Source organism: Heteronotia binoei, chromosome 8 (genome assembly GCF_032191835.1).
Source record: "Heteronotia binoei isolate CCM8104 ecotype False Entrance Well chromosome 8, APGP_CSIRO_Hbin_v1, whole genome shotgun sequence".
Lineage (NCBI taxonomy): Eukaryota > Metazoa > Chordata > Lepidosauria > Squamata > Gekkonidae > Heteronotia > Heteronotia binoei.
In genome coordinates, this window is record NC_083230.1 from 87,049,609 (window position 1) to 87,076,776 (window position 27,168).

At 43.2% G+C, this 27,168-nt stretch overlaps 1 protein-coding gene across 1 annotated transcript; it reads right to left on the minus strand.

Annotated features, from left to right (window-relative positions):
* Window positions 1–2,585: 2,585 nt before the first annotated feature.
* On the minus strand, window positions 2,586–13,507 carry RASD2 (RASD family member 2). Its single transcript, XM_060245525.1, has 3 exons — window positions 13,452–13,507; window positions 5,635–5,914; window positions 2,586–3,206 (listed from the first exon to the last, which is right to left on the minus strand). The coding sequence occupies exons 2-3, from the start codon at window positions 5,903–5,905 to the stop codon at window positions 2,677–2,679; spliced, it is 801 nt and encodes a 266-aa protein (XP_060101508.1). The 5' UTR covers window positions 5,906–5,914; window positions 13,452–13,507; the 3' UTR covers window positions 2,586–2,676.
* Between the last annotated feature and the right edge of the window lie 13,661 nt (window positions 13,508–27,168).

A 27,168-nucleotide genomic window follows, 5' to 3' on the forward strand; every position in this document is an offset into this window, starting at 1 on the left:
TTCCTTGGAGGAAGGAACAAATGAGAACTTGACTTTCTGACTCAACTTGATTATCTAGTTTCAGATATAACTCATCACCAATAGTTTATCTAATGGTACTTAGAGAAAATATCAACAGACATGACACAGCTAATAAATAAATCAGTTTAATTCAGAAACAGTATATATATTTATACAAGTTCTGAGTCAATTGAAAATAATACAGAGAAGGTTGCCATGGCACTAGAAATTTTACCTTGCAAGGCAAAGGAGGCTGGTAGGGAAGAAGTTTCAGGAGGGAGACAATTCTGTCTGTTATAGAATTCTATATAGATATAGAAGTTTCTCCTAATCTTTTGTCACCTGTCATATTTCAGGTTGAACATTCATTCAGTGCCATATGAACATATGAAGCTGCCTTATACTGAATCAGACCCTCAGTCCATCAAAGTCAGTATTGTCTACTCAGACTGGCAGTGGCTCTCCAGGGTCTCAAGCTGAGGTTTTTCATGCCTATTTGCCCGGACCCTTTTTAGTTGGAGATGCCGAGGATTGAACCTGGGACCTTCTGCTTACCAAGCAGATGCTCTACCACTGAGCCACCGTCCCTCTCACCGTCCAGTCTGGCTTGCAACTTCCACCAGTACACAAGCCAGGTATTTACATATATACAGAATATGAGGTATAATATAACATAGAGGTGTAATATATTCAAGGGCTGGTATGGAATATCTTTTAACACATGTTGTATACAGTGTCAGCACTACCAAAGTCTGAAATCTTCCCCTCTCAGCTATACACACACACACACCCACCCACCCACTCAGCTATATACACACACAAGACAATGCACATTTATGTCTGAGGTAATTTTTTAAATGTTTATGTTCAGTGCACACAGTTGCCCCTGCACACCAAGTTTTCAGAAAAAGAAAAAAGCAGAGAGCCTCAGGCAGGGGACTTCTTGCTGAGGGTAAGCAAGAATCAGAAAACTGGTGCATGCTCTTATATCCCACTTGGCACTCTGTTCTAGTGAACACCCTCACAGTATGGTTTAGGCATATAAAACCACTTATTCCACTCAGATTATCATTGTTAGAAGAAAGAGATATCCCAGGCTCAAAGGAAAAAGTTGTCGTAAAGGTGGGGCAAGGGGGAAATACCACAGATCTCAAGAACTACATTAGGCCATGGATAAAAATCTCAAACTGGATTTTAATGATAAACCAGGTCTCTTTCTGTCCTCCTTCTCAACAAGAATTCTGTTGTGAAGAAATGAATCAGCTTGACAGAAGGACAGCTATGTAGAGATGTTTTACATTCATGAAATGAAACCCCACCATTAGACCCTGGAAGACAGTCACATGCAAAACAAAACTTTGTGCCTTATTATTTATATGATTAGCTGAGAGAGCTCCTGGTGTCAGAAATCTCTTGGCTATTCTGGGAGGAAGAGTGGAAAATACATAACATCATCTAAAGTTCCTTGGAGGAAGGAACAAATGAGAACTTGACTTTCTGACTCAACTGGATGGATCCACTTGCAGGCCAGTCACATATATGTTTTCTCAATAATGTCCCATCATGTACAATAGGGCTTACTCCCAGGTAAATCCCCTTTCCAAATAAACCTGCATTGGATTGCAGTCAGTGTGAAAACTGGTGTGGGATACCAGAGAGAATGCTAGAACTGATGTCACATATCCACTGTGGATGTGAACATCAGAACATAAGAAAATGTATAGTATGGTGTTGGAGGCATGTAAGATTTGGAGTGTATATATAATAATATATATGAAAATCATATGAAGAAAAGTCACATGACATCATACGGTGTGCTGGATTTTTTTTTTTTACAGTATAACAATTTCAATTACTGTAAGCATAATCAAACTGGAAAACAATTGGCGTTTCCAGATCATACTTGCGGATTAACTCAGACATCAGTTAAAACAGACAATTTGCCATCTGGTTTTCCTTGGGAAACAGAAACAAAAATGAAAGCTATGATACAAAGTGACATTTGCATTGAGGCTATGAAAAATTGCCACTGCCACACAAAAAGTGCATTTTTCTCCCTGACCACCCAACAAACTACGTTTTTTTTAAAAAAACCAGACAGACCCACATGGACAAATCAGATCCATGTAACTGTTACAGAATTGTCTTGGAAGGTACCGTAAGTTCATTGCCCCCAGATAAGAAGCTGAATTGTGAGTCTTATGTCTGAAGAACACTGGAGGAAAATGGTACAGACATTTCCCCTTGTCGGCAATGACTGCATACTATATGACAAGAACATGGCCAGCTGATGCCTGTCAGACTCATCCTGTACTAATTATTTCTTTACAAGACTGAGTTTTGGCCTTCTTTGTACACCATGACTCTCCAGAAGAGAGAAGAACAAACCAGAAGAGTAACTACCTCAAAAAAGATGAAGGACCTAGTCACAGGTGCCACATATGGCAGGTACCCCTACCTGGAATCTTCAAGTATTTACAATACTACCCTTTAAATTACTTCTCTATATCAGTGATGTGACATTGTTTACCAAGTAAGTTTAAGCACAAGCCTCATGACTGATCTACTGTCATTGCTTGGGCCCCCATGAATCCATTAAGAACTGTGTCCAACCACCCATTTTCTTTTAAGGCACTCTACATACACTACATAACATGCACCATCTGGATCCATTGTTCATTGAATTGTGCATTTTTCTCTTTCCCTTGTTTGTCCTTCTCTGAGAACTTTGGACTTGATGTATTTCAGGTCACTGTTGACACTGGGTCTGCGAGCAAAGGGGGAGATCATGCCATAGGCATCTGTCTCTTTGACCCTGTTCATCTTAAAGGACTTTTGGTGGAAGGCATCACCATACTGGACTGAGATCTTCCTATGGAGGGCAGGACTCATCTCATGTGGCAGTTTGGCCATGCTGAAGAGGACATAGAACATCTCATTGACATTAGTGTTCTTCTTGGCTGAAACTTCAAAGTAAGCACAGTTCTCATCACTAGAAACAAGTTTCTCGGCTTCTTCGGAACGCACTTGGCGGTACAGTTCACTGTGATCATTCTTGTTGCCACAGATTACCATAGGAAGATCAGCTGTTTCCTTAGTCTTATTTTTCAGGCAAGATTTAACTTCAAGGATCTGCTTCTGAAGTCTCTTGACTTCATCAAAGGATTCTCTGTTGTCTAAACTGAAGACTAGGATGAAAACATCTCCTGTAATATGCCCAAAACAGGGGGGGGGGGGGGGGAGAAGTTTTGTTACAATTGACTTAGAAAAGAAAATTTAACAGTACTTCCTTTTATCTATACCAACCCTACTGCTCAGCAATTTCATTGAGTGCATTATTTATGCCATTGAGTAATTTAGTAAAATAGTGTTATGCTATACTTGTTTTGTGCCAAACCCACCCCCCGCACATTTTATTTTGGGGGAGGGATGAAGGGAACCGTCATCCTATTTCCTCTCTGATAATTTCCACTTCAACTGAAAATCTTTTCTGGTACAACATATCCTCTGCCCTGTCCCGTTAAATTGACTTGCTTTTCCCCTCTAGTTCAGCCACCTTCGTCCAGTCTGTTATGCTTCCCTTGAATCTGCCCATTTCCTCTCCTCTGATTAAGCTCAGCTTCACCTTTCATAGCCTGTCCCCCTTATATCAATCTTGATCCATTGCTCCCAGGCTTCTAAATAAATCTTTAATGCTAGGTGCTCAATTCTATAGCTTATTTCACATCCATTGCATCCACCATCCACTCTCCCAGCTCTTGTCTTCTTGATCCATTAAGTTCCTAGCTCCACTATCCTACCTCTGCAGCTTCTAGATATCACATTCCTTAGCCCCTAACTTTGGAATGCAGTGGGAGGGCTCATGTTCTTGCATTTTTGTATATAAGGGAGAATGTGAGTTGGTAAAGTTTCTCTAATCATATTGCAGGTGAGGTAGGGAAAAGGAACATTGCAAATTCAGATTTTTATCAGACTTGGGTGTCATGCCCTCCGTGGAATCTGGGCTTCAGAAGCTTCATGCTTCTGCATACTTATTTCTTCAGTTCCAGATTTGCCCTCTTTTCTTTCCTGGGTCCCACTTCATTTATTTATTTTTAATTTATTAACTGCTTGTCCTCCCCAAAGGTGTTCATAGCAGGTCTCTTTCAGCTAGTTTTAGGCAGCTATGTTCATCCACTACTGATAGGTTGCAAGAAACAGTTATGGAAAGTAACAGCACGAAACTTCCCCATCTGTTCTGCTGGGTTCCAATGACCAGTGGTACCAGGAAGTGAGCCTGACCCCTTGACTCTATTGCTGGTGTCTACTTACTATTACTATGGTCACATACATATTAGACAATTTTCTGCCTTCCTTTATCACTTAACCATTGGGCTTGCAATACACAAAGGGACTGCCACTATCAAGAAACTTGTTGCTAGGCAACCTTGACCCCTCCAGCATGCAAAAAGAAGTAGGACTTGACTTTAAAACCTGCAACCACTTAGAACATGTAGAAAAATACTGAAGCACTAGAAAATTCTTGTGCATAAGAAGAACACTCCACCCACCTACCCCCATATTATATGAAATGTGGACACAGGAATAACTGTTGCCGAGAGACTTATCCTCAAAGTCTGCTGGCAAGAATCACCCCACAACACTGGTGTACAGATAAGGAGATGAAAACATAGCTGTTGAAGATTTTCTGAATGAGATGTAGAGAACAAATATACCATATAAGTACAGAGTTTTCAATGGGATACATAATCTTATTTTGGGTTAATCTGTATTCAGATTATTAATCCCAAACTGTTTGTAAATTACAACAGCACTTTGAATTGTCTGTCCTTATCCAGCTCAGTCAAGTCCCAGTCTCAACATCTTCACCCCATTTATAGTCTCAGTGGATTATTCAGGTGTATCCTGCAGAACTAATCTGATCTCCTTTGGTGTTCCATGTCCCATGTAAAAAAGTCTGATGCATGGGGTTGCTCAGTGAAAATGACCCCCAAATATTGCAAATACTATACAAAGGCAGAGTAAATGCTGCTGCAGGTCTGGTAAAACCAAACATGGTATTACCATTGTGAGAAAGGGGGGAGGGGACAGAAAATCGATTGAAGGCTAGTCCAACTGATTTTCAATTAGTTTTCATTTTTGCCTCTTTTGCCTAAGTTTGAGAAACTGTCACTGGAATCTCAAGAGTTATTTAAGGTGCATTTAAGAACTTGTCTGGTCTCACTGGGATTTTTCTATTCCTTTCCACTGCTTCCATCAATTAATTCCTATGTTTTATTACAAACTGCTCCAAAAATGTCCCCTAGTTTCAATAATTGCTTGCTACGAAGGCTAGAGACTTGTTGTTCAGGATACACAAAGCTAAAGCATTTGTGGACGCATGGAGATAGTTGAGATATAGTTTGGATTGTAGCCTATCTATGTTGGTTGGCCACTTACTGGAGACTGAACACAGAACTATTTTGAACAAAACCTTATATTTGCTTACAGCCTTACATAAATGGTCATTCCAAGCACCCTTAACCTGGATTTAGGATTCTGTCATCCCCCTCAATAGGGCTGTAGTGTTTATGGGCAAACTTGAATAGCTGATGACAATGCTAATATAGACATGTGCTTATATAGTCTTCTAACCTGTGAGTATAGAAAGTCTCCTCATGGCAGGGAATGGATGATTCCCAGAAGTATCCAAGATGTCTAGCTGATACATGTCACCTCGAATGTTGTAGACTTTGCGGTGAAAATCCTCAATGGTGGGTGTGTATTGGTCCTCAAAGCGGCCACTGAGAAACCGTGAGACGATGGAGCTTTTGCCTACCCTGGAGGCTCCCAGCACAACCATGCGGTATGAGTTCTTGGCTGGAACATTCAAGGTGCAGTTCCCACTGGACATAGTCTTCATCATTGCTTTGAGCTGAATGGACACACACACAAAAAAGAAGAGTTTTATCTTCAACATCAAAAGTAATATTGGTAACAAGACACGGAGAACAGGAGAGAGGTCCAAGAAATGAATGGAAAGAACCGTAAGAACAAAAGAGAAATTGATGGCAGCAAAAACATCAACAAACACTGGGACATTTCCTATGGAACAGGTTAGCAGTGGCGGGGGAGGGGGGAAGACTCACTGAGGGCCCAACACATTTCATTTTGAAATCTTCTGAGACAATGAGATTTAATATTTTCTCACACAGACAATTCCTTTAAGTATTTTATTCTGAGGAATAACTTGTGGGTCAAGACTACGCAGGAAAGGGGTGGGTGGATAGCTGTACAGCAGGTGTATATTGGCTTCTTTTTCTAGGTAGAGGGAACGCATAGTTCTATTATGATCCATACCTCCCACAGGAAATAGATGTAGTTGTGTGAACTGTGCCTATACTTTTAAAAAGTGGTTTTTCTGGAACAGACCTATTTACTTTGGTTTAAGAACTGGGATAAATGGCTTAAACAGCTGCAACCAAATAAGTCAAAAAGATAACCAGTAGTACAATTTACACCACCAGAGTTTTTTTTTTAAATTTTTTTGACCTATTTATGTCCTGACTGTGAGGCTAGACACTTGTATTTTTGGGGTACAAAACCAGCTCCACTACCAATGGGAGTTCTGCCACTAATGTTAATGCAAAGTGGATTGCAACAATCCTGGTATCCTGGTAAGAGATTTGGCTTTGCTGGTCAAAAATAGTACACATGGAAAATTTTCAAAAATAATACTGTCAAAATATTATGGTTGATTTGCTGAAGATGATTAGTCAGGGAATGACCTTACAGTTCAGAATTATTATTGCTTCGTTTCAAGGTGCTGGTTTTAACCTTTAAAGCCCTATATGGCCTGGGACCTGCTTACCTTCAAGACTGCCTTTTCCCACATGTGCCCCAGAGAGCACTGCGCTCAGAATCTTAGAATCTATTAATGATCCCTGGGCCAAAGGAAGCCTGACTAACCACCACTAAGACCACGGCTTTCTCTGTAGCAGCTCCCACATGGTGGAACATACTCTCTGAGAACATCAGAGCCCTGTGGGACGTACCACAATTCCACAGGGCTTGCAAGACTGAACTTTTTCATAGGGCATGTAATAATTTAGGGGAGACAGCTGTGATGCCTAAGGACTGATAATATCATCTGACACTACTGCACTAGCATTATGAGCGCCATGACCAGTAAAGCTTAGTTAAGATTTGTAATTTATTGATTATTGAATATTATTATTTTAATGTTTTATATCTTGTTGTTTTTATTGGTTGTTAGCCACCCTGAGTGGGTAGGGCAGGATGTAAATCAAATCAAATAAAAAAATTATTATCATCATCATCTTCTTCATCATCATCTGCATAAGGTATTGCCTTGGCCTGGTTCTTGCAAAGCAGAGTGTCTTAGGTAAAATGAGAGAATAGCGCTGTCTTACATAATTGAAGTGTAAGCACGCCAGTTGCTAAAACTACAGGGGGTCTAGAGGTTTCAGCCACATATCTCACCCACTAAACACTTGGTTATGACTAAAAGAAAGAAGCATAGGCGGGTACCCTGTAAGGAAATATCGTGCTAGGTTAGATTTGCTAGGACATCATTTGTTTTGGATAAGATCTTATAAAAGATGAATTGAGTACCTAGTGTGCTCTTTATTTAGAAACTGTTTATGTAACATGGGTTATATATATTCTCAGAGGCCACTGTTATGTATCTGGACCTGGTCATCCATCCTTGAGTTTTCTTTGTAGCCTTGTTTCAAATGATTTTTTTAAGGAACATTTTAAAGTAATCTGATTCATTTTCTAATTTTTGAAAGTATCTACACAGAAACAGTAATTGTGAGGAAAAGAAGCCTTGGGGCACCTCCTTGAAAAACGTAAGAACCAACACCCATAACGAGCTTTGTTCTGTAAGCCTGAGCAAGAACAGAACATTTAGTCATGCTTAGTATAGTGCTGTATAAAAATATAGGGGAGAAGAAGCCCTGAGGTGATTGCCTGAGAAGGCTGCTCTGAGGTAAATTAAATTCAAGCAGCGTAGTATGAATTGATTTAAAGGCACCTTTACATTAAAGTAATTTCCATTAAAGTCAATGGGAGCATTTTGGGAGGGGGGGGAGGGGAGTGTCATACAGTCATGGTGGATCTAAAACAAAAACTTCTCCAGCTGGAACAAGAGGAGGTGACCATTTCAGTTGGAAATTTTGAGCATGGTTAAATTGACAAAGTAAGAGAAAGTCAGACCTCTCTCTTTAACTGGAAAGTTCTCCAGTGCAAATCCCATGGAAATGAAAGGGAACTGTGTATAAGCACTATTTTGCTCTTACATACCCTTTTTTCTGTATGGAAACCCCCAAATGGTAGTATGCTCCTTATTAACAGATGAGACCAACATTTTCTATCTCTTGCACTAAAATATCTTGAGTCAGCCATGTTTTCGATGGGACAAAAAATGGCATCTAGCTAGTTTCCAGCCTCCAGATAGTGGTTGGAGATCTCCCACTATTACAACTGACCTCCAGGTGACAGAGATTGCCTGGGGGGGGCATAGACTTCTAGGCTGATCTGTTGGTGATCTGCATGTGGCTGCCCCCAGTGCGGTGCTCCTTGGTGGGCCCTGGAAGGCCGGGCTGTCCCGCTTCTTCTCTGGCCCTTCACTTTATTCTCCACAGCATTTGCCTGTGAGAAGATGGGAGAGAATAGCAGCGGCACCTTCATCATGTCTATCCCATCTGTCTTTGCTTTGGTGCAGTGGACAGGGGAGCTGGGAGGGCCACGGCACCTTCAGACACATGCCCTGGTCCTTGGAAGGTGTGTCCACTACAGCTAGAGCATAAATCCCATTTAAAGGGAGTTAAAGGGGAAAATTGGGATGGGGGCTTTGCTAAATTGATAGGAGGCTCTACCCCTAAAGCCCGCCCCACTGGCTATGACCCTGGTACCAACATACCAGACCATTTTCTTGAGTTAAATAATCTAGATAGTCCAAAATACAGTGTGAAGCTGCATGAAGTTGCCCCAGGGTTCAAATGGAATTGAACACAGTGATAAGCTTTGTTCTGTAAGCCTGAGCAAGAACAGAACATTTAATCATGCTTAGTACAGTGCTGTTTAAAAATATAGGGGGAAGCCCTGAGGTGATTGCCTGGGAGGCTTTTGTGGGGTAAATTAGATTCAAACAGTATAGTCTGAATTGATCTAAAGACTTGCTGAAGACAACTTTCTCTCTCTTTCTCTTTGGTTAGAAAAACCAGGTCACTTCTACCCAACTGGTAAGGACTGTCTTCTTGCTTTCAAGTCACAGCTGACGTATGGTTGGCTTTTCAAGGCAAGAGATGTTCAGAGGTGTTTTGCCATTGTCTGCCTCTGTGTCATGACCCTGGTATTCTTTGGGGGTTTCCCTTCCAAAAACTAACCAGGGCCAATGCTGTTTAGCTTCCAATATTTGACAAAATAAGGTTCGCCAGAGGCTATCTAGGTCAGGGCATGTGACTGTCTCTGAGATAATATTTAAAGATATCTTATTTCTAAATCACACATTATGGAGTACACAGACTGGGTCTGGGCTCCCTATCTTATGTCAGATATGACAGAAGTGAGTTACAGGTTCTCCTCAATTCCCATGTGTGGTGCCTGATTTGGATGGGGATATGGTGTTAATGGAGCAGGGCAGGGCTTTTTTGAGCAGAAACGCGCAGGAACACAGTTCTAGCTGGCTTAGTATCGGGGTGTGTGGCCTAATATGCAAATGAGGTCCTGCTGGGCTTTTTGTAGAAAAACCCAGCAAGAACTCATCTGCATATCAGGCCACACCCCCTGATACCAAGCCAGCAGGGGCTTAAGCCTCCTCCTGTTTGGTGTCCTTTCTCCAATTTGCAGTGTTCCTCGGAGTATGCTATTTCACCTGTTGGAGTAAGACGTGTATATCGAAAGGGACACTTGGGTTTCTTCTGCCCCTCCATTTTTTCAAGCTGGGAAAATGGTAGAAGGGGGAAGGCTGAAGCCCATTCTCTTTGAGCAGCCACATGGGAGTTGGGGAGAGCTTACAACATATGTCTGAGTGTCAGGTTTGACACAGGATGAGGAGGACCCAACCTGTGTACACTGTGATGTGTGAATTGTTTAAATGCTCTGTCTGAAAAAAGGAGAGAGTCCTTTTGCCTGAGACCCTTAACAAGTTTAGATAAAGGGCTGGCAGCACAATTGGTTATATATTTTGTTCTTTGCTATTTTCAAAATGTTGCTGAGTAACTGATTCCCCCCGCCCATTGTTTTCTAAATGCTGACAGCACAACAAATACACATTTACCAACCAGCCCAGGACTGTGCCAAAGGAACTGACCATCCTTGCAGGTGGCCAGTGGGGACACAGATGCACGTCTACCTTTGTATTGTGATGCTTATTGGGAGAGTGATGAACCAACATATGTCTTCATGCAAAACAGTGAGGGGCATGCCTGTACAGGGCCACCAGTTGCATGCTGTGATAGAACTGGATTGGGAGCAAGGCACACACTTCAGGGCAAGCTGCATGATGCCTGGAACCCGGTTTCTAAAATGCTTACTTGGAAGTAAGTCCAATGGAGTTCAGTGGGTTTACATAGAACAGTGCTGGATCAGCCTAGGCTGACTTCCTAATGAATAATCTTTAGATTGCAGCTTGCAATTCCACTTCCCTGCAAGTACTTAACTGAGTGCTTTGGTGCTCTTCAGACTGCAACCACTTATTACCCACAAACAAGGGCTACAACTGTTCAAGCTTTCAAAAGCACCTGAATTATCGGTGCTATGTAACACTACGGTACTGAGATTTTTCCTCTCTTCCTCTTTGCTGTGCAAAAGGAACCCGCAACAGGCAGACAGAAAGACCACCACACCTGCCCTCCCACTTGCTGCTCTGTCCACCTCTGTGATCCCGTAGGCCTAGCGGGGCAGGCAATAAAAATAGCTACCTCTTCAGCAAGACTCTGCAGCCATTAAGACAGGTGGAGAGATGGCAAAAGCAGAAGACAAGGACCCTGCCTGATCTTTTTGGTGGCAGAGGTAGATCTCAGAGCTTCCTTCACCATCTCTGGCTGATTGGGACTTCCTTGCAATGGTCTGACTGCAGCAAATCCTTGTTTGTCAACATGTGAGTCATATCAATACGCTCCTTGGGGAGCCATTACTGGCAATGCTCCCTTGTTGGGTGTAAGCTGTGTTGCAAACCCAGCTTTGCCTCTACAGTATGTGCAATATGGTCCTGAAGACATTCTATATAAACTCCTAGGTCTTCCAAAGACAACTCCCCATCTAAGGATACAAGGCTATACAAACTTATTTGAGAGTGAGCACCATTAAATCTATTACTTCTGACTAAAAGTGTCAAGGATCAGTACGTTACAGTGTAATCCTGAGCAGAGTTACGCACTTCTAAGCTCACTGACTTCAATGAACTCAGAAAGATGTAATTCTGCTAAGGATTGCATTGTGATCAAGGCAGAAACTCTCTAGCAAATTTTGCTTCACCACATTTTTGCAGGAAGTCTGGCCTTCCTTTTGTCAAAGTATTTTATCTCTGACTTGTTTTCATGCAGGTGGTTTTTGTACTTTTATTAGTAGTTGGATGAGCGGTATGGTCTGGATGGTAAACTTTGATGAATAAGAGGGGTTTTTTAACTATTATATAAAAAAAGGAAATCAGTTCAACTGCAGCAATTAATTAATCAATGCTTCGTGTATGATCGAAAACTGTTTTATTCACCCAGTATTTCTGGTCTAATATCCTGCTCTGTGTATAACACAAAATGTACACAGTATAAATACAGATTGCTTGTATAATCATGTTTTTATTAATTTGTATATTTCACCTCTCTGATGTTATGGACACACTCCAGTATGTTGTATTGCTATTAATTATTACTGCCACTTTGTAGTCCAACACAATTTGTATGCTATGTTTCCAAGCTCCTTGGTCTTCCTTTTTGGCACTCCCGGGAAATTTGTTCTACAGAGGTGCAGTTAAATTGAATGCCTAATCCAAGGTCAAACAAGTCAATAGATTGATGTTGGTAACCAAATTCAGATTTTTTTTGATTGCTTACAATATTCAAACTCTATCCATTGAAGTGCTGTGCCTATTAAATCAGTAGTTATATGCACATGCATTCAACAAATGGGAGGCAATGTGGTAAGAGAGTCAGAGATGCTACTTCTCTCCAGACTATTGAGATTTTCATTTTATTAGCATTCACCTTAAGATGCCCTTGAGAATCTCATTCTGTTGGCTGGTTATTGATCCTGAAAAGGCTCCTGACCATTTCACCTGGTTTTGTTTTTTTGAGCCCTGTACATGGAAGATTCAGTTCCTTCAGCACTTTGGTTTCTGCTGCCATTATTCTTTTGATTGCCTCTAATGAAATTCTGGAGCAACATGTGAAGTTTACTTCAGAACATTTGTCTTTCATGCACCATACAGACTATGCCTTTACTCAGTCCCCCCCCCCCCCCCCCCCCGCGCTTTGCATCCGTTTTTTTCTGACTCATAAAAATCACCTTTATTATCTCAGCACACACCCTTGATGTGTGGGGTGTGTGTGTGTGGTGCATTGTAAAAATTAATGACAAAGCCTTGGCCATCTACTAATTATAAATTATAAAATCAAGAGGAAGAGAGTGAAGGGTACAGACAAAAAACCTATTGCTCAAATTGAATTTATACCTCTGCTTTTACAACAATGGAAGTTTGAATGTTAGGTGTGTGGATTTGTTTCTTATTTATATCTTTAAGTCCTTCAGTCAGTTTAGGGCAACACATTAGCCTGTATATAACAATGTTTTGATTGTTAGTACTTTCTTGCAAGAGGGGAAACCAAGGCATGGTGAGACAATGATGATCATATGGTCAGTAAAGTGGTCCGAGGCTAGTTTAGTTGCTGGCAAGATTTAGTACTTGCCAATTTCCCATCCCCTTTTATGGAGCCTCTCAGCTTTTTCTTTCATAACCCATCAAAAGATCATTGGGTCCTGCAATGTTCTGTTTTCAGGACTTGATGTTTTGCATTTCATATGGCTCAACAGAGGTTTCAAATTCCATGCCAAGTGCTTTCCAAAGTGCCTTAAAATGCAATTCCAGACAGGTAAGGAAGACCTCACAGCTAACCTTCAAAGAACAATCCAGGTATAGAGAACAGAGACAACCCATACCAAAGCCCCTGCCTCTTTGGAGCTTTTGGGTCTCTTTGTGTCCTATGCCCAAATGCTGGATTTTAGCTCACCTCCCCTGAGCACTTGAAACCAGCCAACTGCTGTCTCACTGCCTCTAAATACAAGCTCCCTCACTTTATTCACTATGTTTAAGTGGGCAGAGCGGAAGAGACGAAGCACACCAAAAGATGTGGCACAAACCTGTCCTAGGAACACCCAGTCCTCGACCCCCCAGCCTTGGACAGTTCATCCAGGCAATCTGTGACCTGAGGCTGGAGCCCCGCGCTTACCTGTCCTCTCTGCGGAAGGCAAGTCCGGGCGGGTCCTGGTGCACTCCGCGAGGCTGACTTCGCCGACTGGCTCTGCCGCAGCGGCAGCTGTTGCGGGCTCCTGCTTTTCAGCCCAACTCCCGGGTTTCTTCACGCCCGGACCCTGGCAGCGGCTGCCTGCTTCCCGCACCGAGAGCTCCTTGCGCCGGTTCAGAAGGAAGGCATGGCGCCTCCAAGTTGGGCTCCGCAGGACCCGCGCTCTCTCCGTCTCGTTGCTGGCTTCGGGAGAGGGCTGTGCGAGCTCTTCGCAGTGGATGCCGCGCTCTCCTCCCAAACAGAGCCGAGAGTCTCCCCCCTCAGGCTTGTGCCGTTGTTGTTCTCGCAACGTGCGGGTCGGAAAACTCATTCAGGTGGAAGAAGGGGGCAGCTCTGGTGCGACGTCTATCCGTAGAAACCGGTGGGTGCATCTCCCTGACCTCTGCCCCCTTTTTCTCTGCACAACCCCCGGGAGGCTAACGGGACGGTAATGAAGAGGGCTGGAAGGAAGAGTCTCTCTCTCTCTCTCTCACACACACACACACACAATAAAATAAAACCAAAAATTCGAAAGCTACCCTTGAGACTCCTTGAAAAAAGTCACCATAGAAGATAAATCAAGAGTCTCTTTCAAAGTGTTTGAGCACAGAAGGGATACTTCTCCATCTTTTATATCCCTCTCCCCCTTTGGCTCAGTACTGCGTCTCTGCCTCTCTCCCAGCAACTGGTCAATACCAGTTTCCTTTTGTAGAGCTCACAGATAATTGCTTCCCTATCAGTGTCTCTGGTTGGCAGTTGTCCTTTCAGAAAGGGGTGGGGTCTTATGGGAGAGGGGGAGGAGGCTCAAAACAAAGTGGTTTCTTTTCCAAATTGGAACTGGAATCTTTTCCATATATCCTAAAAAGATAGGTGCTAAGGACTGGGTTAGGACAGGGTTGTTGTATTCAAGGCACAGATGAGGCACGAACAACAGGGCACAACTATCTTTTTCTTAGTTTATACCCTGAAAATTCCCAAACCTTTCAAAAAGGGAATATAACTTCTTTCTTCTACTATTTTCCATTGTCAAGGGAGTCAGACTGGAAGAAACGAATAGGAGCATCCTGCCATGCTTCATTTCTCTGGGATTTCTCTTCTGAGACAGAACATCTCCTACTGCAACATTTTGCAGCTGCTCCGATTTTCACTGCCGGCTGGTTCAATCTCATAAAGAGCTAAACTAGAAAAAGGATAGTAAATGGCTTGGGACTTCATTTCCTGTGCTGTCTTCCCTGTGAGAAATCCACCCTTACCCAGGGCTATTTAAAGGCCGGATGTTGATCTCATAATGCAAAGAAGACCCTGCCTGCATTTCATCTCTTTCTGTACTGTTTCTGGCTTCCCCCTTTAGCCTCTTGGATTACTTGTCAATCACCTTCTCAGCACTGCTACCTACTACACTATGACATGTGCCACTTTTAGCAGCTCATCTCATCACTTTCTATGCTCCATGGGTGGCTCCAACTCACAGGAGACCTTCACAATGTTCCACAGGGAAGATATGAATCACTGGTCCCCTCTCATAAGGCTGCTTCGCTTGATAAATTGGTGTGAAATGGAGGGGCTTTCTTATGTCATTCACTTGTCTACAGTCTTGGAGAAAGTTAATAGATGTGTAAATGTGCAATACATGTACCTCTCTGGAGAAGAGACATGTACAGCTGAGCTGTTTCTGGCATCTGCTCACATGTAAAATTCTAAGGAGGTAAACACATCTGTTATCTGTGCAGTTTAAAGGATTTATATCCCAGCTTTCCACCATTTAGATCTGCCTGCCTCAGTGCAAGTAGGCTTCAATGTATAGTTCTTCCACTATACCACAAAACAACAGACTTCCACAAACTATACTGACTTCCACGCCAGAGAGCTCATACACCTTGACAGTGTGGCCAGGACTGAGGTCACCTCCTCTTGACCAGCCTTATCAAAATTAATCTCATTTGGAGATGTGGTGTTTGGCTCCTCTGTAAAGTGTTCTCCCTGTGGAGATGAGTAACTGGTCTGCCCTACAGTTAGAGAGACTCAGCGGACAAGATGTCTGCAAAACTTTCTTCAATGTGCAGAACAGCAGAGCAAGAAACAGCTTAGAGTTAACAACGGCTGGAGTCCTAACTACCAACAACCCAGTTCTAATTAATATTTCCCAGAAGACAAACCCTTTCATGTGAAGAGAGGGAGTTCCGACCTTAGCCTGTCTCTTAAACAAGAAAGGTTCAGGGCTGGTGGTCAGGACTGCCCCTGCCACACATTTTTCACTATATACGGGTGTATGGCAGTTAGAATTCATAGAGAATGGACAGTAAGTGGAATGCTCTTGTCAGTGGGTGGTTCTGGCTGACCTGGCCTCCACTATGAATTCTAAAGATGTGGGAAGCCTGCAGTCTTCCTCCTCCCAGCAGGGTAATGTGAGAATCCCAAGATCCAACAGAAGAAAGTAGAGCCTGTTGTGTGTGATGGTTAGGGTTCCAGAGTTAAGCCAAAGAGACCTAGGTTCAAGTCACCACTTGAGTAATTACTTGGGTAATCTTGGGCCATTCTATTCATTCTCAGCCTAATCAAGGATAAAGTGGTGGAAGGCAGAACTAGGACTGCACCTTGAACTTCATGAGGAGAAGTGGGACTTAAAAAAAATGTAATACAAAATAAGAGTAGCTGCAGTTTCCCAGCACTTCAGCCTTCCCCCAGTTTCCCATACCAGCACCCCAGTTTCCCATACCAGCACCCATGGAGCACAGTATGGGTTTCTTCCATATTCTCTGGGATTCTGACATTACTCCAGTAGTGAGAAGGAAACAAGCATGGTGGTATCAGAATAAAATTATCCAGAATCTGCTTACTGGGCTGTCTGTCTACTAGCCCTCTACAGTCTAACAAAGCAAAGTGAGACAACTGGATAGAACTGGGTATTTATAGTTTGCCCTGACCTGGATAGCCCAGGCAAGCCTGATCTTGTCAGATCTTGGAAACTAAGCAAGTTCAAACCTGGCAAGTACTTGGAAGGGAGACCTCCTTGGAATACCAGGGGAGGGAGGCAGAGGCAGGCTTTATCAAGCCACCTCTCTGAAAAATGTCCTCCATGCCCCAGTAGGTTTCACCAGAAGAGACTGCAACTCTAGGCATGCATGCATGCACACATACACACAATACAAAAAATACAAAAAAAAAGGTATTTGTAGTTCCAGATTACTCAGTTGAGGATGCCAAGCCATCCAAGATGGGGAATACAAAATAACCCCCAGTGTCTTTGGCTGTTCAAGTAACTGCATTTTTATCCCCAGATAGACTATTTTAAACTGGGGCAGTCAAGGATCAGTGACCCTTTGGAATCTACATTTTTTTTGTGGCAACTTCAGGGCATAGTAATTTTGGTCTTACGGACAGTGGCCCTACCACCCCATCCTCCCCCTGTCATAGTTAAATTCCGTTGAAATCAATGAGCCCTTTTGGTCATCATCCTTCATTTGTCTCATAGGTTACAAGGAGACTTAAGCATGACTTTCTTTGGATTGGGGCTGTTAGGCACAAAAAAGTAGACTATTTGCCTTAAAAGGAGCTGAGTTAAGATTTCAGCATGAGCTATAAATGAGCATTTTATTCTACAAGAGGCAGCCTATAAAAATCCATATAGTTTATTATCGTTTAGAGTCAAACCCCTCAGCTCCTTAACCACTTCCCACCCTATGTTGTTCATAGGTCCTGTGCTCCGAGTGTTTACTCCTGAACAGTTAGAGTATTTATGATAATTCCATATCATAGCAGATAAACGTTTCAGTGACAGGCTGTGCTGAGCTCAGGTTTTGCAGTAGAAACCCACAAAAATTTGCAGCCATGTTGTTGTTTGTAACACCTCTGTTGTCCATTATCTAGTCACAAACAACACATCACTCACATGCCATCACTCACAATTTCCACACTCTCCATTTATTCATCTACCATACCCTCTTATTTTATACACATTGGGGCCCACATTCTTATGATGCCGCCTATCTCTCCCCACTTGCAAACTTAGATCTGCTAACAAGCTTCTCATGATACTTCCATCCAGGGCTTGAATTTAGCAGGAGCTCACAGGAACACAGCTCCTGAACCTCCAGCCGGGGTCTGCATGCAGTGGGGAGTTCTCTCCCAGCCAGGCCTGGCTCTAGACTGCCTTGCACTCTAGGCAAGGCTAACTTCTGCCCCCCCCCCCCTTACTGATAACATCACTGCTCTAAGTGGCTGAAACTGTGAGGCAATATAAAAACGTAAGGCTCAGAATGGACTCCACTGAAGGATGCCAGCCTCTAGGTGGGACTTGGGGATTCCCAGGAATCGTCTTCAGACTACAGAGATCAGTTCACCTGGGCTGTTTTCGCACGCCCCTCTTCACCGCGCAGGATCGGCGCGGATTTCGCACTAATTGCTGCGGAGCACCCGGAAGAGCCGGAAAGTCCCGTGGCTTTTGCGGCGCAAACGGAAACCGCCAAAAACCAGTTTCCATTTGCGCCGCAAAAGCCGCGGGACTTTCCGGCTCTTCCGGGTGCTCCGCGGCAATTAGTGCGAAATCCGCGCCGATCCTGCGCGGTGAAGAGGGGCGTCGCTGCTGATTAAGGTCAGTGCGAAAACGCCCCTGGAGAAAACATGCTTTGGTAGGTGAACTTTTTGGCACTGCATCCCACTTTTTGGCACTGTTGTCTTCAAGCTCCATACCTAAAGATTTAGTAGTTTCCCAACCTGGATTTGGTAATCCTACCCCCCACCAGTGGCTAGGAAGGATCTAGCAACCTTAACTCCACCACACCTACATGTACTAGATTGTTACTCTTAAGAGCAAACAATGTGCTTATTTACATATGATGTTGGTATGTGTATGCGGTGGAGGGCAGTGAGAATCTTTCTCAGAGAGTGGACTAAGGTGATTCTTGACACCATTCACTCTTGAGGGTAATGTATTATAATCCCTGTCAGACTTTTCAAAGAAGCAGGGGCTGGGAAACCTAGAGTTTTAAAGATGCAAATAAGTGTAAAGCCAGCTTGGTGTAATAGTTAGTGTTGGATCTGGGAAACCCAGGTTCTCTCAACTTAGCCCACCTCTCATGGTTGTTGTGATGGTGAAATGAAGGAGGGGAGAACCACAGGGCTTTTTTTTAGTAGGAACGCAGTTCCAGCTGGTGTGACATCAGGGAGTGTGTCCTAATATGCGAATGAGCTCCTGCTGGGCTTTTTCTACATCAAAAGCCCTGGAGAACCATATATGCCACCCTCACTCCTTGGGAAAAGGGCTCATGAACACGTTATGCTGTCTTATACTGAATCAGATAATCAGTGTATCAAGGCTACTGTTGTCTACTCAGACTGGGAGTAGCTCTCCAGGGTCTCAGGAACAGAGGTCTTTCATACTGCTTGACCCTTTTAACCGGAGAGGTAGGGGACTGAACATGGGATGAACTAGCTATGGTAAATATATGAAGTTTTAAAAAAGGATTTCATTCATTTTCTCCAGGGGAACTTATCTTGGTCATCTGGAGATCAACTGCAATAGTGGGAGATCGTTGGTTACTACCTGGAGGCTGGCAACCCCACCCATGGAGGTGACCATAAATCAGCTGTGACATGGCACGTTCTACCGCCACCACCACCATTCAGCCAAGAAAGGGCTCTATGTGCATTCAGTGTGGGTCAGATTTTTGGTTGGGCATATTTTCTGTGCATATGCAAACTGGGCTTACTACTTGCTGCATGGCTCTCAGTTCTATGTCTCTGTTCTGGAACAGCTGAAAGAATGGGCAGTACAATGTCACACAGACAGACTTCAGATGGAGTAATATTGCTAGAAAGACAGACAAGTCAGTACACCTCTTTACTTTGATCTGCTCTGTTTCTGTCCCTTTGACCCTAGTTGGCTATTCTCAAGGATACTTCCTTCCCACTGACCATTATCTTGTTCCCCTATTCTTTGCCTAACCTCCATAGGAACAAGATGTGATCCTCTGTACCTCTTTCCATTCTGGTATAGACAGGTAGATACTTTTACTCTTTCCTATCCAATACAAAGTTCCATATAATAAAGGACTCCTTTACTAAAGCAAAGGGCCTCCTGGTAATAGGAGCAGCAACAAAATTCTGCTGTGCAAACAAATACTTCAATAGGAATGCAGTATCAGAATGAGTTAAGAATCACTGCAGATCTTTCATAGCACTGCTCAGACTGCAAGTCCTCCTTGACCCAGCACAGAAGCATCTAAGAAAGCTGTTGCTACTACTACTGGTTGCTGTTGCTGAACATGTCATATATCCCAGGTCACCTCAATGGGTGAATAAGCTGTCCCTGTTTTTAGTTGCAGGCATAGGGTCAATTATTGTGGCCCTTAGTCACTGTTCATCAACAATCTTAAATGACAGTAAAGAAACAGGAAATTCTTGCAGAGGTTAAAGACTTATAAGTTTATTATAGGGTCCAACTTTCTAGATCTTGAAACTATTTCATCAGATGTGTGTATGAAAGCTTCTGCTACAACAATCTGTTAGTGTCACCTTAAGGTGTCACAAAACTCTTCATTGGTTTTTACTGCAACAGATTAATTTGGCTACCTCTCTGGAATCTAGTGTCTTGAAGACATGCATGTTGGAGTAATCTGGGAGACACAGGCTTGACTCCCTCTTCTGCCACAAGTGGGAACCTGTAAGGACCTGTGGGAGGCATCTCACTAGATCATGTGATGTGATAGTATCGCTTTACTCTGCTCTGGTAAGACCTCACCTGGAGTATTGTGTTCAGTTTTGGGCACCACATTTTATGAAGGATATAGACAAGCTGGAATGGGTCCAGAGGAGGGTGACGAAGATGGTGAGGGGTCTGGAGACCAAGTCCTATGAGGAAAGGTTGAAGAAGCTGGGCATGTTTAGCCTGGAGAGGAGGCGGCTGAGAGGTGATATGATCACCATCTTCAAGTATTTGAAGGGCTGTCATATAGAGGATGGTGTGGAATTGTTTTCTGTGGCCCCAGAAGGTAGGACCAGAACCAATGGGTTGAAATTAAATCAAAAGAGTTTCCGGCTCAATATTAGGAAGAACTTCTTGACTGTTAGAGCGATTCCTCAGTGGAACAGGCTTTCTTGGGAGGTGGTGGGATCTTCTTCCTTGGAGGTTTTTAAACAGAGGCTAGATGGCCATCTGACAGCGATGAAGATCCTGTGAATTTGGGGTAGGTATTTGTGGGTCCTGCATTGCGCAGGGGGTTGGACTAGATGACCCTGGAGGTCCTTTCCAACTCTATGATTCTTTGATTCCTTTCCCCCACTATTTCCTTTTCTTAAAAGCCCCCATAGTCTGTCTCTTTCCCCTGTTTCCTTCTCTCCTTCTAGGGTTGCCAACCTTCTGGTAGGGGGTGGAAATCTCCTAGAATCCCAATAGATCTCTCAGCTACAGAGATCAATTCTGCTTAGGGTTGCTAGGCTAAGGTTGGGGAATCTCTGGAGATTTGGGAGTAGAGCCTTGGGAAGGCAAAGTTTGGGGACGGAAGCAACCTCAGCAAGGTATAATGCTATAAATTCCACGTTCCAAAATAGTCATTTTCTCCAGGGGAATTTATCTTTGTCAACTGGAGACCAGTTGTAATTTCAGTTGATCTCTAGCCCCCACATCAAGGTTGGCAACTCTAGTTCCCCTAGAAGAAATTGGAAGATGGAATTTAGCATTATTTGTTTGTTTATTATTACACTTCTGAATTGCTTTGGGTGATACACAGAGACAATAAAAACATCATACATATAATTAACATTAATGCCACAATCTAAAAGAGTCACAATCCTCTATGGCATTACACCCCTCTGAGGTCTCTTCCCTCCTTGCACCCCCCCCCCCCAAATTTCCAGAAGTTTCCCAACCCTTTTCCCTCTTCTTGGTAATCCCCATATACTCTCCTTGCGTCATTCTTTCCTTCTCAGCCATTCAGCAATCTTACTTTTATCTGCTTCCCATCTTCACTTTCCCAAAACAGCTTACATTATTTTCTTCTTTTTATCAATACAATAACCCCGTGAAGTAGATTAGGCTGAAAGAATGTGACTGTTCCAAAATTACCCAGTGAGCTTCCACAGGTAGATGCAGATTCAAACCTGGTCCTCCCAGACCCTACTCTGAAGCTTTAACCACTACACCACACTAGCTTTCATAGGGTGGCTGCTGTTGAACAGTGGCAAGCAGCTAGGTCTAGTTCAATCATGCAAGTCAGGTGGTGTCAAGTCATCTAGAGTTTGCTTCCGGGTTATAGGGTTGCTAGCCTCCAGGCAGGACCTGAAAATATCTCAGAATTACAACTGAACTCCAAAAATCAGAGATGTGTCCCCCTGAAGAAAATGACTTGCGTTGGAGGGTGTCATCTATGGCATTTGGCTAATACCTCTCCCCTCCCCAAATCCTGCTGTCCTCAGACTCTACCCCAAAATCTCCAGAAATTCCCCAACCTGGAGCTAGCAACCCTAGCAAGGCCTGGACTTGATGAGTTCTCCCTCAAAGGCCAAAATAGTTTATGGAGATTCTCTTAGCTCTTCCCACAGTCACCCTTGGTTTTCATCATCCTGAATAATTTTTGTATCACCTGCAAACTTGGCCACTACACTACTTACAAGGGTTGTCAAGTCCCCTGCGGCCTCTGGCAGGGGACTTTTTTTGCACGTGTGATCTGTGCGCGGTGCAATCGCATTACTTGTAAGTGATGTCATCATGCTGATGACGTCCCACACCGGCCGCTCTAGGAACTTCCGGGAAAATGCGATGGTTTTCCTGGATGCTCTAGCAATTTGGGAGGAAACTCTATGGTACCATAGAGTCTACCTCCCAAATTGCTAGTGTGTCTGGGAAAACCATAGAGTTTTCCTGAAAGCTCCTAGAGCGACCAGCATGCAACATTGCCAGTGTGATGACATCACTTATGAGTGATGTCATCATGTTGGCAACATTGGGAGGGGATCCTGCAGTGGACTGGCAGGTTGGGGACCCCGAAAGTGGAAGAACCCCCCACCCTGCCCGGGAGTTTGGCAGCCCTGCTACTCACCCTAGTTCCAGTGACAGGTTTTAAGTATTCAAAGATATCCTGAGTTTGCAATTAGAATATTAGATATTCACTGGCTAACCTTGGGCTAATCACTCTCTCAGCCCAGTTTTTCTCACAATATTACTGTTGAGACCATAAAATAGAGAACAATATTGTAACTTTGCTTTGGGTCCCCACTGGCGAAAAATTGAGGTATAAATACATAAATATATAATTGTATCAAACTGATTTTTTGTGCTGGTTACAAGATTGGGTAATTCATGGAATATATTTTTTATTCCCATAAGCGGTCCTGACCTTTCTTGGCTATGTAGTCAAGCAATTCCAGTGACTATGACAGCTTGTGCAGTAATGGAAGTTGCTCTTCATTATATCTTCCTTGTTTACTTATTACATTTGTCCATACAGTATCTGGTGAAGGTAGAGATTCTTGGACAAAAACTGATCATCCTCCAGTTTGGCCTGTGTATTGCTGGCTACTTGTGATCAGACAGTGTATATGTTCACCACGCTGTTTCCATACATTTGCACAAATCTGATTGCATTCATTTGTATCCAGGGCTTTTTTTTTTTTGAGCCAGAGTGCACCGGAGCGCCACTTTGGCAGGCTTGGCTGGGGCTCTGGCTCAAAAATAGAAAGTCAGAGGGAAGGCAGCAGTATAGCTTCCTGGGGCCCAGTGTGCCAGCCAAGCTTGTGGGACTGGGCCATGCTGCAGTAGTGGCCTCCTGGGGCCCAGAGTCTCTTTGTTTGCCCTTGCAGCTAAGAAGATAAGAACAAGAGTAATTTCAAATGCTGTAACTTCTTGAGGTTGACCTTTCTGGGGAACTTTTAAGGTGTTAATTTGAAACTTTGTTGTTTGGGTTCTGTTTTATTTTGTAACGATCAATGGCTATATACAATAAATTTTTGACTGACTGACTGGCTCATGGGGCCAAGCTGCACAGTGGCACAGCTTCCTGGGACCTGGGTTCCTGGGCCCATAGGATAGAATGGAGAGACCAAGCATAGCGTCTCAGCGGTGGCCTGATGTTTCCATTCTATCCTTCGGGCCCATTGCATATTCTAATATGCAAATGAGCTCCTGCATAGAAAAAGCCCTGTTTGTATCATTAGATTGCTTGCCTGCAGCTGCCAGTGCACTCCTCCCTGACTGCTTCCTCTACTCTCAATTGTTAAAAGGAAAACTATTGAAATTTTTGTAGCTGAGTTTTACTATTTAAATGCCCTTGTGTGCCTTTAGCATCTGCCGATCAACCAAGATAACCCTGTGGTCAGTTCTTGCAACCACTTCATGAATAGCTGCCTATGATAGCACAGGTGCAAAGGGGATGAATTGCAAGCACATCAGATCACTTTAATGACCCTAACACTACTTACTTGGGGCAGAGAACTTTTATGTATAAAGTACCACAAAGATAGATGGAACAATTTTGTTAGTAATAATTAAATGTAACCCACTGCAATCCTACACAGTTACTCCCATTTAAACCAGTTGAAACCAGTGGGTTTAGACTGGAGTAACTTCATGTAGGATTGCATTGTCAATCTGTTATTGTTGGATTCAGAGGCTGGTCTTGATCTTCTGGCTATATCAACAAATATATCTGTTCTTAAACCAACGAAAAATTAATAGCAAATGAAAAAGAAGGAAGAATGGAAACAAATGCAGATGTCTGCTCCCTGAACCCTGTAGGTCAATGACCAGCAGGATGACGCAAACAATCTGGATTTTCACAGAAACACAGCTCTGACAGAAAAACAGGAAAGAAGGGAGCTAAGGAAGAAACATAAGCAGATCTACTCAAAAGTTAGTTCCATTTTATTCAGTGGAGCTTGCTTTCAGGAAAGCTTAATGCAAGGCTTACAGAACATCATTTGAAAACATCTCAACATAAGCAAAATGGAGGAACTTGAAGTCTGAGAGAAAGCAGAGGCAAAACAGCCTGGAAATGAGCTGGGATGCATGAAAAATGTATGACCTGAAAGTTCAAAACAATGCAGCTCTCTGCAGTGCATGTGATGTTGTCTCTGGCAGGTAGTTCTATTTTGGTCTCCATTACAATGCGTCTTCTTATAGCCCAGGTGCGTCCAGCTGCTGATGGATCATCTGGGACAATGCAAGCATGTCTGTGTGCTGAGTCTCCATCTGGCTTGTCAAATGGACCAAGTGGAGAAGCAACAATCTACAAAATGCTATCTTGTGCTCTCACTTTTTAAAAAATGCTGCACCTCCCCCCAGTTATGCCTCCAAGATGGAGAGGAGAAACAGTTTGGCTGTCTATTCCTTCTGTGGACGTCACACTGTGATACACACACACACAAACACACACACACACATATGACTAATAGCCACTGATGGACCTCTGCTCCATATTTTTATCTAACCCCCTCTTGAAGCTGTCTATGCTTATAGCCACCACTACCTCCTGTGGCAGTGAATTCCAAATGTTAATCACCCTTTGGGTGAAGAAGTACTTCCTTCTATCTGTTTTAACCTGACTGCTCAACAATTTCATTGAATGCCCACAAGTTCTTGTATTGTGAGAAAGGGAGAAAAGTACTTCTTTCTCTACTTTCTCCATCCCATGCACAATCTTGTAAACCTCTATCATGTCACCCCACATGCGACGTTTCTCCAAGCTAAAGAGCCCCAAGCGTTTTAACCTTTCTTCATAGGGAAAGTGTTCCAGACCTTTAATCATTCTAGTTGCCCTTTTCTGCACTTTTTCCAATGCTATAATATCCTTTTTGAAGTGCGGTGACCAGAATTGTACACAGTATTCCAAATGAGACTGCACCATCAATTTATACAGGGGCATTATGATACTGGCTGATTTGTTTGCAATTCCCTTCCTAATAATTCCCAGCATGGTGTTGGCCTTTTTTATTGCAATCGTACACTGTCTTGACATTTTCAGTGAGTTATCTACCATGACCCCAAAATCTCTTTCTTGGTCAGTCTCTGCCGGTTCACACCCCATCAACTTGTATTTGTAGCTAGGATTTTTGCCCCCAATGTGCATTACTTTGCACTTGGCCACACTGAACCTCATCTGCCACGTTGACGCCCACTCACCCAGCCTCAACAGATCCCTTTGAAGTGCCTCACAATCCTCTCTGGTTCTCACCACCCTGAAAAATTTAGTGTCATCTGCAAACTTGGCCACTTCACTACTTACTCCCAACTCCAAATCATTAATGAACAAGTTAAAGAGCATGGGACCCAGTACAGAGCCCTGCGGCACCCCACTGCTTACTGTCCTCCACTGTGAAGACTGCCCATTTATACTCACTCTCTGCTTCCTATTAATTAGCTGGTTTTTGATCCACAAGAGGACCTGTCCTTTTACTCCATGACTCTCAAGCTTTCTAAGGAGCCTTTCATGAGGAACTTTATCAAAAGCTTTCTGGAAGTCAAGGTAAACAACATCTATTGGGTCTCCTTTATCCACATGTTTGTTCACCCCCTCAAAGAAATGTAACAGGTTAGTGAGGCAAGATCTTACAGAACCCACGCTGAGTATTCCTCAATAACTTGTGTTCATCAATGTGCCTACTCATTCTGTCCTTGATAATGGTTTCTACCAACTTTCCCAGTATTGAAGTCAGACTGACTGGCCTGTAATTTCCCGGATCTCCTCTGGAACCCTTTTTAAAGATGGGGGTGACATTTGCTACCTTCCAGTCCTCAGGAACGGAGGTTTCAATGAAAGATTACATATTTTTGTCAGGAGATCCACAAGTTCAACTTTGAGTTCTTTCAGAACTCTTGGATGTAGAGCATCCGGACCTGGTGACTTATTAGTTTTTAATTCATCTATCAGAGTTAGGACCTCCTCTCTTGTCACCTCAATCTGACTCAGGTCTTTCAACACCCCTTGCAAAATAAGTGGTTCTGAAGCAGGCAAACACTTTTCATCTTCCACAGTGAAGATGGAGGCAAAAAATGCATTCAGCTTCTCAGCCATTTCCCTATCCTCCTTCAGTAATCCTTTTACCCCTTGGTCATCCAAGGGCCCCACTGCCTCCCTGGCTGGTTTCCTGCTTCTAATATAGTTGAAGAAATTTTTATTGTTGGTCTTTATGTTTTTTGCAATATGCTCCCCATAGTCCCTTTTTTGCCTGCCTGGTTACAGTCTTGCATTTGATTTGCCACAGCCTGTGTTCCCTTTTATTAATCTCACTTGGACTAGCTTTCCACTGCTTAAAGGAGTCCTTCTTACCTTTTACAGCTTCCATTGCTTTGTTTGTTAACCATTGAGGCCTTTTATTATACCTGTTTGTGCCTTTCCTAACTTGTGGTATATATTTTATCTGAGCTTCTAGGATTGTAGTTTTAAATAGCCTCCAAGCTTCCCCAAGGGTTTTGGCTGTATTTACATTTCCTTTCAGTTTCCTCCTCACATGCCTCTTCATCTCAGAGAATTTACCCCGTTTAAAGTTAAACATGATTGTGCTGGTCTTTTGGGGCAACTCTCTATTTATACAAATGGTGAAATTGGTACATGAAGGTGATGTTTCAATAGTTGCCAACATACATGGTGTCTTGTATTAACTGCCCTATCTACATATGAAAATTGGCCATGTGAGCGGTGTATATCTGCTTTGCTAGAGTAGCAGCTCAGTT